Genomic DNA, 14,622 nt, shown 5'->3' on the forward strand with positions numbered 1-14,622 from the left:
AATATAAGTTCAGTTTTTTAGCTGTGGAAGCTGAGACACAAGTCGTAACTTGTTTAAATTCGCTACAGACCATCTAAATGAATCATACAAACGAATGTATTCATTCAAAAGGACGTAGATACCGTATTTCGTGGTAGAAAAATTGATTCATAGTATTTTTTCTTCACACCTCGTTGCATATAATCATTAAGCAATTTGTTTTTGAACGAAAATGCAAACCCCGGAAGGGTGTAGACCGATGAAACATTCTAGAAAATTCTTCTCGAATTCACTTCAAACCCTCCATGGTAAGATCACAGTTGTAAAACGTTAATTTAATTTTTTAAGTATAAAAACTATTTCCTAGTAAAGAAAATATCAGATAAAGCGTTACCGCAGGTTTTAAAACATCACAATATTTCACGTTCACGGAAGTTCCGGCCAACTTTAAGAAACAATATGCGCAAAATCTCATGTATAATATATGAATCGCGATTTCGTTATATTCACAACGGTATCGCTTTACGTAAGAGAAGGAATGATTTCGTGATTCTAGATCAGTCATTGTTTTAAATTAATTATTGATATAAAATAATAATTCTGGTGACATAAATTACTTTTAGAATGAGCTTTTCATTGAATAAGTTTTAACCGAACTCCTTTTTTCCTTTATTTTTTCATTTATTATTTTTTTTAGCATGAAGTGATACAAAGACATCTCGCAGGTGTGCCATTTAAAAATAGAATCAATTGAAAGAGATCTTGCATAACCCTTGAATAAATTGAAAATATCCGCTAATACACACCATCATTACTTCTCTCATAAATATACTCATATATAGCTACTTTTTCTTGTACAAAAAATAAGTTTGATTTTTAATTATATGAATAATTCGAAATGTCTTGAATTTGAATACAGGCCCCGGAGGTCGTGGGCCATTAGTGGACCGCAGCACGCAGAATGTTAATGACTATATCAGTCACTGTTGTAATTTGGGATGCTTTCAGAGGCGACACATTCTGTTAAGGTTTAGCGTAGCCTTTCTCCTCGAAATGTTTTTGTTTTATTTTGTAATCCGACGGATTTAAATCTGAACTGCAAAATACGTAGTCTCTGTTTACGAACATTGTTGAAGACAGAGTTACCACGACATTTGTCGTTACGATGTTTTGATATAATTAGCATCTCTGTATTAAAACATTTTTAAAATAAAAACTCTAAACTCTTATAAGTCTACATGACTCTAAACCAATTCTATTTGAACAACGTTAAGTTTTTAAAATAAAATCATCAATCAATCATCAAGGTCATTTCCTTATTACCATGGCCAGGAAATTTACGAAATTTTTTAACATTAATTCGATAATTATTTAATTCATTTTTCTATAAAAAGGGTTTTATTCGAATTTTTTCTGCTTTATCAGAATAGAAGAGCCCTCATTATTCAGATGTTTTCTAGGAAAATCTTTGGTATTCTGAAATTAGTCTAATACCTGGTCTTCATGTAGCACTTTTTCATCATACTTCTGTAGTTCCTCATTCAAATTTAGTTCAAACACTTTTGGTTTATGTACGAATTTAAAAAAAAAAATAAAAAAACGAAAAAGCATTGAATCTTTGTAATAAACTAATTACTTTAAAACACACTATTATTGCTTTTGAATTTTAACTTAAATCGTTATTTTATAAAAGAAAACAATTTTTTTAAAGACATACGTTAAGGAACAATATTCGATTAAGTGAATATGATTAATGAATATTTCGCCAATACTGAATTAATTTTGTTCGTATTATTATTACACTTGAGAATAAATATAAGGGATATGACGCAAACGTCTATGCGGTTTCCGACATCAAACGATCCGTTTATTCACCAGTTTCCCGGTCCATTTCAAGCGACGTGAGGATTCTAACGGATATTGTAATTTAAAAGCGTAGATTACGCAACGTTAGAAATGATGCAAACTTGTACACACAAAGGTATTCACAACGAATGTTAACTTGATTTCGTGTTAAAAAAGCAAATTCGACTAAAGTCACGACCTTCCTTTTTCACAGAAAATTAAACAATGGTAAAAAACGTTTGCAAAACGTTGTACATATAATAAAAAATTATTAAGTGTCCTTCTTAATTAAATTGATAGATATTGTTAAGACTACTTTTCCACAAAAACGAAGTCTCTTTTATGTTTTTTGCGTTCGGTTGTAGCTGTTGACTTATTGGTGTATATTTTGCGTGTATATAGGTTTATAGCGGAAGAGCGGAGATGCTGCTTAGCCTAAACCTCGTTTAGCAAACTTCGAGGGCCTCTTAAGGAGTCAGAGTTCGGGCCGCTATATATTACTTCATTACTGGAATCGGAGACCGCCGAGCTCTTAAATTGCTAAGGAAGACGTTCCATGATATAATCGGGTGCAAGGACTTCGGCTGTCATTTAGAACGTATTTAGCATTCCTATTAAAGGCCGCTCGACACGGCCGGACGTCAAAAGGATATTGGACTGGAATAAAAGTCCCCTTAGTTGCATTAGAAGCTATACAAAAGTAAAAATGTTTACAAAAAGTATTGTATATTGACTACAACGCAATTGAACAATTTCCAACAAAAACAAAGTTTTTTGTATTACATTTTTTAAAAACCTTGGTACTGACTTTCAAAACAAATAATATCTATAGAAATCTAATGTCATAAAACATCGAAGAGCGACAAAAAGCGAAGAGGTCTGCGTTGCGACCACTAATGGTGGGAACATTCTGTCGCAAGCTCTTCACAATAGACTTAAGGCTTTACGCTTCAGGTGCGCTCGCGCAACTGTCCCGTCCTGCGGAAGCCAGTGCTGTCTGTGGAAACCTCATAATAATCATCACTTTGATTTAATTTACATTTTATGAAGTTTTCAATTTTAAGTTTAGATTGGAAACATCTTTATCGTTACAGTGATAAGACGTTCACTACTGAACTGAGAGCGACCTCCGTCAACTATCTTCCGATCTCATCAAGTTCATCTTTCCAACTTGTACATGGACGTCCTGCGCTGCGCTTGCCCGAATTCCTTCCATCAATTCAATTTAGTATGTCAACATCGACCCTGGCGTCTCTTATTTGATTCTAGACTGTTTACGTGTTTATATTCTCAACGACTAGCTTTCAAAGACAGACTTGAGTATTTATGTATTCGAAACATAAACTATCGTTGACTTATGAATTTGATCAAAGCGTCCCGAGATGATGACGTAGTAAGCGTTTGGTTCGGCTCGTGTATCTAGGGTAAAATATTCCACACTAAGGAATCTTTTTATGATGGCAACATTATTAATGACACCGCCCGTCGCGCGTGACCGTTCTTTCGACACCGTACACATAACTAATGCTCGGGTATTTGTTGATGTGTATGAAGGCAATAAAAATACCTTTCCCAGAAAGTACCCTTGAGTACTGCAGAAAAGAGGTCGATGTATTTAGCGGTCTTTGTGCTACGCCCTATTGTTTTATGTAAACAAGGAGCTGAACAAAGCTGGTGTTGAAGTCTTTTTTTCAACTACTCAAGTTTCTTCATAATATTTTTAAATAGTCTTATAATAAGGATCGGAGTGAAACGTCTCCGTGGACTATAGAAAGATTCCTTTGTTAATTTGTGTAGTAAATTTTAGAAGACGTTAAGACCAGGGTATCATTTCGCTTACCATCATTCAATAAGTGCTGTTTATTTATTTTGCTCAGTGTCAACTGTAAGTGTACATTCTCCAATACAACATTGCTAATAAATCAATAAAAAATTAAGTATACTTCAAGCTTAATTTAATACGAAATCGAGACTTTATGACATGGCTCTATATTATAAATTAATTTATCATTCATTCATTGAAACATACTTTGTCCAATGCTGCGATCAAAAGGTAACGGTCAATTCAAAAATCGTTAGAGAGGAAAACCTAAACGATTAGTTATGGTTGCATTTAAAAAAAGATACAATTGTCCAAGTGAAGAGAATTGGTCGTCGACCTTATTGTGAAATGAACGCGTATAGAAACGTGTATATAAGAGATTTCCACCAGATAGGTGGCACTAACTGACAACGTCACGATATCTCTGAGATGTGAAAAAGCATTCATTGAGTTTGAGGAGCTAGCGGAGGGGATAAACAGTTACATATAAAATAAATAAGTTATAATCAATTTTACATAGTTTAAATAGTAACCCTCATATTTGTGCTCATATTTGTTAGAGCTCTCTGGTTAACGCTTTTATTTTTTTCTATTATAGTCTGGAAAAACATACGACACATGGACAGTGTACATGACCACGCATTACTGGCGCCGTATGCCGGCGACGGGATTTATATGGAAGCCGCCTCGTATGCAGGTAATACTGCAGGGTATTCGGAGAATAAAACTAGCCGAGCGGCTTTAATTGCTTCTAAGGAATTGTGATGTAATGGGAGTCGCCTCATTGTGTGCATTGCGAGCGAAGCAACGAAGCTAAAGGTTTTATAGTTACGATGATTCTAGAAAGATTAACGATGTTTTGTGTAACATATAAAAGCATGTTTCCAGAATCAATATCAAAAATTAATTTATTCACAAATTTTATCGTAAAATGTTTGTCTTATATACCTGGTTTACTTATATGTTAACTATTATACTACACGAATATTATACAATAGTAATCGAATTTTTTATTTAGAAAAATAATTTGAAATTTCTTTTCTAAAACTTTTTAATGCAGTTGGTGTTTTGTTTCGTTTTTTAAAAAAGAAATAGTGAACCAGCGCTTTTATTTCTTTGTACGCAGGCGATATGCTAACAGAGTGACGTTGATTATGCACTCTTGACACATTTTCTTAAGGACATAATTCAAAACAGGCGCACTTTGCAACTGCACGTAATGAAATATGAGATTATTCTATCCAGAGTGGCTTCAGGTTGAATCATTTCATCATTGTATTTAGATGTTCGTGTTGAATTTAGGACCCCAATTGAAACTAGCTACTACTCGCTAGAGTTACCGTTCAAACAAATACAATTATATCAACGGTCTCATTTAATTAAATTTGTCTCGGCAGACTAAATATCTACGATAGATACAAGGCGAGCTCATTCGTGAGGGCTTAACCAAAATAGTTTTTTTTTTTATTATATTTTGTAAAGTTTTTATTATTTTATTAATTTACATGAACATTTTCAAATTTTTAACTGTATCGATGAAGGAACTGACTCATTACGGTGTCTCTGGAATCATAAGGTTTAGAGACTTGAACTCTGTCAAGAATATTCTTTTCGCTGAGAGAGGTTAGAGGTGGTGTTCATAAGTTCATGAAAGAGGACAGACATGCTTCGATATGATTCGAGTAGGATAAGCAACAAGTTTCAATATATAATATATAAACAACGTCCCTCTTTACACAAGTATAAAACTTGAACATATAAAAATAAGTGATCAAGTCTAGAGTTTTTGTAAGATACACAGTCAACAATTTAATTACCCGAGTATAAAAAGTACATAATAACGATATTTAGCAAGAATTTAATTAGTTTCACTAGCGCAGATCAGTACTGGCCGACTGGCGTGGAAGCGACTACATTGCTTCCTTTACCAGCGTTCGAGGTCACCTTAAGATTATACAACATCCTTTTTTAAAATGGCAACAGTGACGTTGGCCTTCATTATATTTACAAACAAGTTTTAGTTTAACTTTTAAATAAAATTTGAGCGTTAACTGTTTGTAACTATATAATCGTACTTTGCGTGACGTAAAATATTGGGTAAAATATTAATCAAACACAACAGAAATATACTCGCCAAGTTTTGAATCTATAGGAACTAGTTTAGTATCGTTGATAAATTTGTTTTTTTTTTATGAATACTAGTCAGCTCTCCTTACGAGTGAAATTTCGTGATACTCGTAAATTAGCTGACCTCTTCTTGGTAAAAAGAATATTTCTACCAAAGTTCGAGTCTCTATGACATATGGTTTCGGAGATATCGTGATGACTCAGTTTATAGGTAAAAAAAGTAACATATCTTTAGATTTATAACTTGCATTCTTTCATTGGTACAAGAACATAAAATATTATTTAAGAATTATATAAACATCGTATGCGGAACAGAAAGTAAAAGCAATTGACTGAATTGATATTCAATTGTAAGTTTATTTAAACTCGGCCTTAAGTTTTGTCGTACACGATTATAACAGTAGTCGAAATCATGTATGAAGAAAATTGATCGTATTCTGAAAACCATTATTTTATACTCAATAGCTCGACAACTTTTTCAATTTTAAATTGAGGGCGCTAGTTTCCATTTAATTATGTATAAAATGCCAATTGCTTTTATACTTATGACGTAAGTAGGCAATACAACGATAAGTATTTTGTAAACAGATATCAGTTGACGTGCACGCATTTTGCCATGTCATGACGTTTTAACTATTACGTTCTCGGAGGCAGTAAATAGCAGCATTTATTCATTTAGTCATTATCCACTTAGGAATATTTAATGACCATTTGACTGAGTCATGGGAAGAAATCCAGAACCCAATTTTGATAGAAACTAGAACCAGTTTGAGCTCCCCCTATAAGGCATCCTACAACTTAAAGCTTCAAGGATTTCACTCCAAACACACCTTGATCTGAGTGGAGCACACAACACATTTTTGTGGTCAGTTTTACAACATCATAAAGACTGTAGTAAAGGAAATTATTCCCAACCTTTATTATCACTTAAAAATCATTCACAATATAATAGAATGTTATTATAAGATACGTTTAATGATCTCTCAAACTTCATCATCAATATTTCATAATTAGGATGTCCACTTCTAGACACATGCCTCTTAAATTTATTACGTGATAATTGAGAAACATTACATGAGAATGTGTTGTAAATTTTTATTCGAGAAGTCTAGAAATGTAATGTTATAAAGTCTAGAGAAAAAACCATAAAAGCTTTTTTTTAAATTTAACATAATGTACAAATAATAATAATGTTACGCACGTAGAAAAACTCAAGGTTACGAAGTAATATCAATAGTTCGATTCATATTACCGTTTATCGATGACAACGATTTTGAAAGTCGATTAATTTACAATACTTTTCCTTTTACAGTCAATAAAAACTCAGTTCTTATTAAACGTAATTACGTAGAGATTAAAAAATTATCCTTCATTTAAAGCATCGAGCAATTTAAGGAAGTATTTAATTATTTCATGGATGGATAAACCCTGCACAGACAAAATAATAAATACAACGTGATATAATTAGCATAATTCGACGAAGGAAAATAAATGAGTAACAGATGAGAAAGTCCCAGAAGCTCAGAGTTGATTGGAATGTCGCCAATTGTTTGTGATTCTTTCATGGCTTCATTAAAAAAATACTTTGTTAATAAAGGACATCTTCTTATTGAAAATTTATGTTCGTCTGAGAAAATTATAATATAAAAAAATATAAAATCAAAACTGCTATATTTAAAATTTTCTCGACCGACGTTTTGTGAATTCGATTCCTGACCCCTGTTTAAGAGACAAAAAAGAAAAGGATGTAAACAAACAATGAATTTTAAGCGTAATAATAACACAATGTACGGATGTCTTCGTTGCATTTACTTCGTAGCTAAATATGCACATTGACTACGTTACATATTCATCGTGTCAGTCCGAGGACAATTCAGATGGTAAGTGACATGTTATTGATGAACATAAAACGCAATAATCAAGAGACGTTAAATTATTATTTTCATTTTTAAAAAAAAAACAGCAAAATGTTAACATAAACACTATTTCATTTTGTCTCATTGAAAATTTTTGTTTAAACATTTCGTCTAAATTTTGTTTATGCATACGTTAAAGCAAATACAGAGTGGATATCTTCTGTATCGGTTACGTGCCCACCGTGCCCGGGAGACGGGGGACATAGTTTTTGCAAAGCGATACGAGGAAAATGTTACTTTGATCTCGGTTTAGTGCGGCAATAAAAGTAAATAAAGACCGAGCTTCAGCGTATACGCCACTTTCTAAATTGCACTGTGGACGCCCAAACGTTATCTCGCAGCATAAACAACGAGCGTGCAACGTTATTGCATTCCCATCTTTATTAGCACTTGTAAATGAATTAGATTCACGCATAAGATAATTTGTAGTGAAAGGGGTTCGCATCGACGTCGATAAAATATGTATTAATAATATTTTTATCTTACATCAATTATATGTACACCCAATACGCGTGGCTCGTACTGCCTTTTGAGGGTGTAAATGCATAAAACGTATTTTTGGTAGTTTTTAACATACCGAAAAAACATTTCGACTCTAAGATTATACCTGTAAACTATGGTTTGACAACATACATTGTTTTTATGGTACCTCGCCTGACCCGCCCTTTCTTCGCGTTAAACTTTGTAAAATCCGAAATCCGAAAAAATCTCAACGGACCTGTATTCAAAACAAATATTCCTACCAATTTTCAAATGTCTTAAGTTTGTCAGACATGGTGATGAGTCGGAACATAGCTGGAAACATTTTACTAAATAAATAACAATAATGTATAAACGTTTTTCGGGACTCTTAATATAAATTTTGTTAACGAAACGTGATTGTACGACACAACAAATTAAACCATGCAATTTTTAACTTAGACGCTGTACTCGTAAACATTATTAAATACTTATGGTGTTAAAACAAAAATATTGTAGTTAAATTCTGACTCGATAAAATAATTTCAACAGTGAACATACTGAGATGCAAAGCTTAACCAAGTCAAAACAAACCATAAACATAATCCCGGCCCAACAACACATCGCCGCACTCAATTAGATGCTGAAGCAATGTCAGACGGTTCTGGTATCCAAAATCCGATGTCAGTAATCCCAACATTGTCACATCGTAAACACACTTGCAAGATAAATTCCTACACCGCACACATGAACACTTCACGATTCACGTTTGAACACTGAGAGTCATACAATGGAACACTGGAAAACTATTTAAAGATTGTAAACGTCCGTTTTGGCGCGAAGAAACCGACAGATGCGCTCGCGCCGGCTTCGAGTTACTACTGCGCCGTCTTCCGAAAGCCATTAAAGATGGACAGGTGGTGACAAAGAGTCCCTACTTCCCCTCTATTCACGACGCACCTCCGGCAACTCGTCCGCCGACTGATCGGCCGAGTTCTTACTATTTCATGTACGTCAGGACGAATTTTAATTATTATTTTATTCAAACCAGTTCTTCGTATCGTCAATTAAGTTAGCAAAATTTAATGTAATTATGCAAATTAACACATAATTATTCAAGTCCTTGCATGAACTTTAATTACGAAGCAATTCTCACACTATATTCAATTACAATAAAGCATGAAAAGTTATGATTTTAAAATTGAAAAAATTCAAAGTTTTGAAATTTAAGGGAAATGTTTGAGAGGGCTCAGAAATAAGGTCGCAACAATGGTGGTGCGGCAGAAAGTGCACGGAGCGGGTACATGGGGAGCCGTCGCTATTATTACTCGGCTCGCGTCGGGGAGGGTTGAATCGGGGTTTGATTATTCTCACATCAACATGTTTGCATTTCATCGATTTCTACCGTCGAGACGCGTTCCCATCGTACAAATAAAAATAATCATCGTGTACATTCGTGCGATTGCATCCAAATATAGATACCGTATGAATAAATGTACCCATGATTTCTGCTACCAGAGGAGATTGCAATGTTTACATACATAAATCAAAGGATGAGTGTAAAAATTTGTTTAGGAATAATACGTTATATCCTAAAAACAGCAATGGTTATCACGGAATACCGGACAATAACCTCAGGGTTAAGGTTTACTGTCCGGATGAGGTTTTGTCCGGACGCTCACGTGGGTACAGTCGCGGGAGAGTGCGCGCGGGCGTGGCGTCGGAACAGCGCGCGCGAGTGTACTGACCGCACGCGCCTTTCGGACGGACGTCACTCGATGCACTATTAGGCATGCACCGCGTAAGAGAAATGAGGATATGCCCGTGTGAATTACTTTTTACTGCGTTCGAATTGTATACGTACGAATTGAAAATTAGTTGATGACTTTATCTGCTTATAACGAGTTTTTTTTTTTAATATAGAAATGGCCAGTAAAGGTCATATAATAATAGCCACTATAGTTTTGCTTTTAGTTCATTGAAAATATGTAGGTCCAAATGACAGCGACGAGTAGTTTTTATTTAATACAAATGAAATCCTCATTTCCGTACCGTTTTATTTTTCTTTAGTCGTGGAGGCCAGAACATTATATGTCAAATAATATTAATTCAACTGCTTTGGCTTGAGATCTGAATGAAAGAAATCGACACAGCCTAGTAGGTTATCAAGATAAATTGGCAGTGGGCGAGCCACAGAATTCAGGACATAGCCACCTCGAGGTTCTAAAGTGGAGACCACGAATCGTTCGTTGCATGGTTGCATGTCGTACCCAACTGGTATTATTGGAAATCTAGGGGAAGCCTATATTCTTCAATGGACGTCTTATGATTGACTTTTAAATCACACACTTTAATCTCAATAAATATATTAAATATATACCATAAGTGAAATGGGCTGCCCGATATGTTGACGTGCCTATCAATTAAGCTGATGCAAGCGAATTAGACAACGTAGTCAAGGTCGCGGGATGACGCTATGCTGGTAGCGCAACAACGGCTATTGTGGAGATTTTTAGGGGAGGCCTATGCCTTGCAGTGGAAATCCATTCGCTGAAGTAATTATGATAAAGCGCATTAGTTAAACACATAAAGAAAAAACCTATACCACAAACTGATTTTAAAACTAGCGTTATAGGAATCTGCCGCCTGTGTCTCGCCCGAGGTAATTCCAGCCGGAGACCATTAATTAGTTATTAGGCGCATAAATCAGGTGTCGAAGCTCGAGCCGAGCGTCGCCGCTCATTCTATTTTCGTAGCCCAGGAGCAAGCGGACTGGAGTCGAGCATAAAGCGATATTTTATACACTGTTTACAGTTTAATTTGAAACTAATGTATTGGGCTCTTTAGTACATCATTCTGCGGTAAATTTTATTGAGGCCCTATAATTTATGTGGACACTATTAAATATTTGTTGATAAATGATGACTCGATGTTGCTAAGTTATAATTTGTACTTTACAATACAGTTAGGTATGATTTATATACAGTACTACATCCCCTATTAAATCACTATGTTTTAATGACATATAAATTTGCGATTGACGGTTAGGAGTAATTTGGCTTGTGTCTGTGGCGACGATGAATAAATATATAAGTTACATTAGTTATATTATACTAAAGTTGGACGAAGAAACACTGCGTGATTCTTGTAAAAGGAACCAAATAACACCTGTACGCCACCTGACACTGGGTAACATGTGGCTACACAATGTGCCCTTCGCTTAGCTTCCCTCAAAAAGTAAAACTTTACGTACACTACAGTAATTTACCACTTTTTAAAAATAATTACTCAAGAAATAATTACAAGTAACATTAGTAAAATAGAAAGGTATAAGTATCTATAGTCTAAGGAGATAGCATGAATTACGTAAAAAAATAGATATCAAATGTACTATTAAAAATTAAAGTGTGAAAAACGAATTACAAATAATAAGAAAAAAATATTTTATAACAAAACAAAACAAAATAAAAATAACACTTGACAAATACACTGCGTCTCATTACTTTTTATAATAAGGTGTTTTAATTTTGATAAATAATTACTGAAAACATCAATTTCTTGTGAATCTACTGATTACACCATATACATGGAAAATTGAGCTCAGAACATATATGTCGCCTACATCTGTAGACAAATAGAATTAGATCTGTACATCAATATTTACATATTAGCCATAACGCATACAGCCTTAACATATGAATTTAATAAACACTGGTGTTATTGATTATTGTAATTTAAGAAAACTCAGGATAACATATCAACAAGTATGTATAACAAAAGGTGAGCTTATCTAATTAAGTTCCGAATAACTTATCTGCGTTTATTTTACTTCTGCATGTAGTAAATATTGATAAAATATTTTAACACAATAAATTGTTGTAAAAATTGAAATCAAATAATAGTTTGAATCAAAGCTTCCGTGGCAATCCCAATTTTGCTGTAGAGGCTAGAAATTCAGCGCTTCAGTTGGAATGGAAGAAAACCTTGTAAACTAATTTATGCAAACAGCTAAAATATAACCTAATAAGATAATGCTCTCTGGCAGAAGTATAGTTTCTTTGACTTTATTTTTTATTATAGTATTATCTTTTAATTTTGATTGTGATTGAAATTGTATTTATAGTTATTCTTTGGCAATAGATTCTCAATGTTGAACAAGTCAATATGAGATATAAAGCTGGTTATTAAGGATAATTGTATGTCCTTATTTAACTATAATTTATATTATTCACTTATTATTGTTAATAAATAATAAGCATGTATATTGTAGACATGCTTTGCAAATAAATAAATTATCATTGTGTTAGTGTAAATTAAAGATAATATATTTAAAATAGACCAACTATTACGTAAGATATTTGTAATATAATACTTTAGCTATACGCCGCAATAACCTCTTATAAACAATAAGTATTACACAAAGTGAGCTATTTTTAATTTAATTCCCGGACAGAAATACATTACACGAATTCGTATTTAAATTTTTCAAGACTGTTTCGTTAGTACACGTCGAAGTCGATGACATAGTTATAGCTGAGGCGAGGGATAAAAGAGGCGCTAGACGAAGAAACAAATGTTTAAATACATTAAATGTACCGCAACAACATTTATAAAATGTTACCTTTACATCTCTACATCTGCATACAATTAATGATTATAAGTACAAAAAATGGGCAAAAGTTAATGAAATTAACTGAGAAATAAAAGCAGACCGAGTGGCTTTCAAAAAGGCGATATTTTGGAACGATAACATTATGTCTGCGAAGCGAGAAAATCGGAAGTGATTGATAAGTGACAGGCGACATTGACGTTTTGACGTCGACTTTTATCTGTCAGTGGATTAGTGAAAATGCAACTTATCATACAATCACTCGCCGTAATATTGTAATGCTTTTACAACGTAACATTACAGCTATTATCATTAGTAAGAATTTTAACATTATGGGTATATATTGAACTTTACCCGTTTGGTTTAAACAAGTTATAAGTATTATTAAAAATATTCTTTTAAAGATTTGCGACCATGATAGCAATTTATTTTTAATATGCGCAAATTATTATGTATCGAATAATTTATTTAAATAGTTACTAGAATAGCTCGAATTCGGAATATTAAATAAATCCTATCCATTTAACGACATTTGATCGCATTTTTTTGTCTATTCTTAGAGCAAGTACTTCAAAATATGATTTTATTAAATCGTCTAGATTAATTACGGAGTTTTTTATGTTATTCACAAAAGCTTTTATAATGACGGTATTTGTCCAGTTAAAGGTTTTCATTATAATCAGATGATCTAATTTTATTTGATGGTCCATGTTATTACTAACGTTGTTTCGTGGGTGGGGGTGTACGCGAATGAATTTAACTGCGAATTCGGAACCCTTAAATGATAATATCACTCTGCTAAATTAAACGGTCGCGTACTCAGTATTTTGCCGCTTGTTTTGTAGGAACATTTATACTTGGTCGCATTACCTGCCCCTCCGTAACGAATTAGAGACGCCACGCTGCCTCCTCGAAGCGACGCTTGAGTTTTTAAAAAGTAATACTCTTGACTAATGCAAAAGTCTAATTCTAACAACAAGGAAATTTTAATTTGTTCTAAAAAAATATTGATGAAAAATCCAATACCATGCAAGTATATTCAATTACATTTTATATATATTACACGTTCTTATAATCTCAAATTTAAAAAATAAATTAATTACACTTTAATAGATTAAGTTATTTGTTGTCCCTATATTTTTTTTAAATAGTAGTAAAATATACATACCTAATACTATGAAATAATATAATCTCCATAAAATCAACTGCAAGTCACCCAGTCAATAACAGACAATAAATTATCATCTATGTAATATTTCAAAATCCACCAAACGCCATGCTTAAACATTAATTATGTTACCGAAAAAAATCAGTAAAAATATCAGGGAACTCGTGCAAATAGAAAAATTAATTGTTTCAAACAAACACTGTGTGCCATGTTGCCTTGTCCATTTCCCGGTATTATACCGCCCCTTAGCCGATGAAAGGGGGAAGGAGCAAGGTTCTAGAAGAACGCAATTTATTTTGGCGCTAAACAACATTTGCAATCGATGGGGTTGATGTGTGTGAACGCGATTTAAGTGGCGGGCTCGGGGACTAGATTTATGTTCCAATAGGGCGATTTATTTGATACAAAAATATAATCAAAAAAGTAAGATATTATGGACAAAAATGAAACAGAAGACGGTATTATAAATGAACGGAGTTTGCATAAGTAAGAAAAGGACCAATATTTAGCCACTTCCGCACATGCAGTGGTAGTCGTGCAACAAAGTGGAGGCCCGCCAGGAGGAGTTTGCATGTTGCTAATGTTAATACGTGATGAGTTTGATCAATTATTTTACTATATTATCAGGTAAAATCTTATAAATAAGCAATGCGGGCGTTGATCATTCGTCTATTGAACTTTTATTAAAGTATTTGGT

At 33.5% G+C, this 14,622-nt stretch overlaps 1 protein-coding gene across 2 annotated transcripts in view; it reads right to left on the reverse strand.

Annotated features, from left to right (window-relative positions):
- The window catches only part of lilli (lilliputian), a 113,982-nt gene that overhangs the window by 19,397 nt on the left and 79,963 nt on the right, over window positions 1-14,622 (reverse strand). The window contains exon 1 of one of the 2 annotated variants that reach the window (XM_068766851.1): window positions 8,743-9,200. The exons of the other annotated variant lie outside the window; for it this stretch is intronic. Within the exon in view, the coding sequence (XP_068622952.1) occupies window positions 8,743-8,848 (106 nt within the window). The 5' untranslated portion in view covers window positions 8,849-9,200. Of the gene's footprint in view, window positions 1-8,742; window positions 9,201-14,622 lie in introns of those variants that run through there. 2 annotated transcript variants of the gene reach the window in all.

The sequence above is a fragment of the Battus philenor genome, unplaced genomic scaffold (assembly GCF_028537555.1).
Source record: "Battus philenor isolate CCGP_79_NKW_IND1 unplaced genomic scaffold, ilBatPhil1.0.hap1 SCAF_22, whole genome shotgun sequence".
NCBI classification, from domain to species: Eukaryota; Metazoa; Arthropoda; class Insecta; order Lepidoptera; family Papilionidae; genus Battus; species Battus philenor.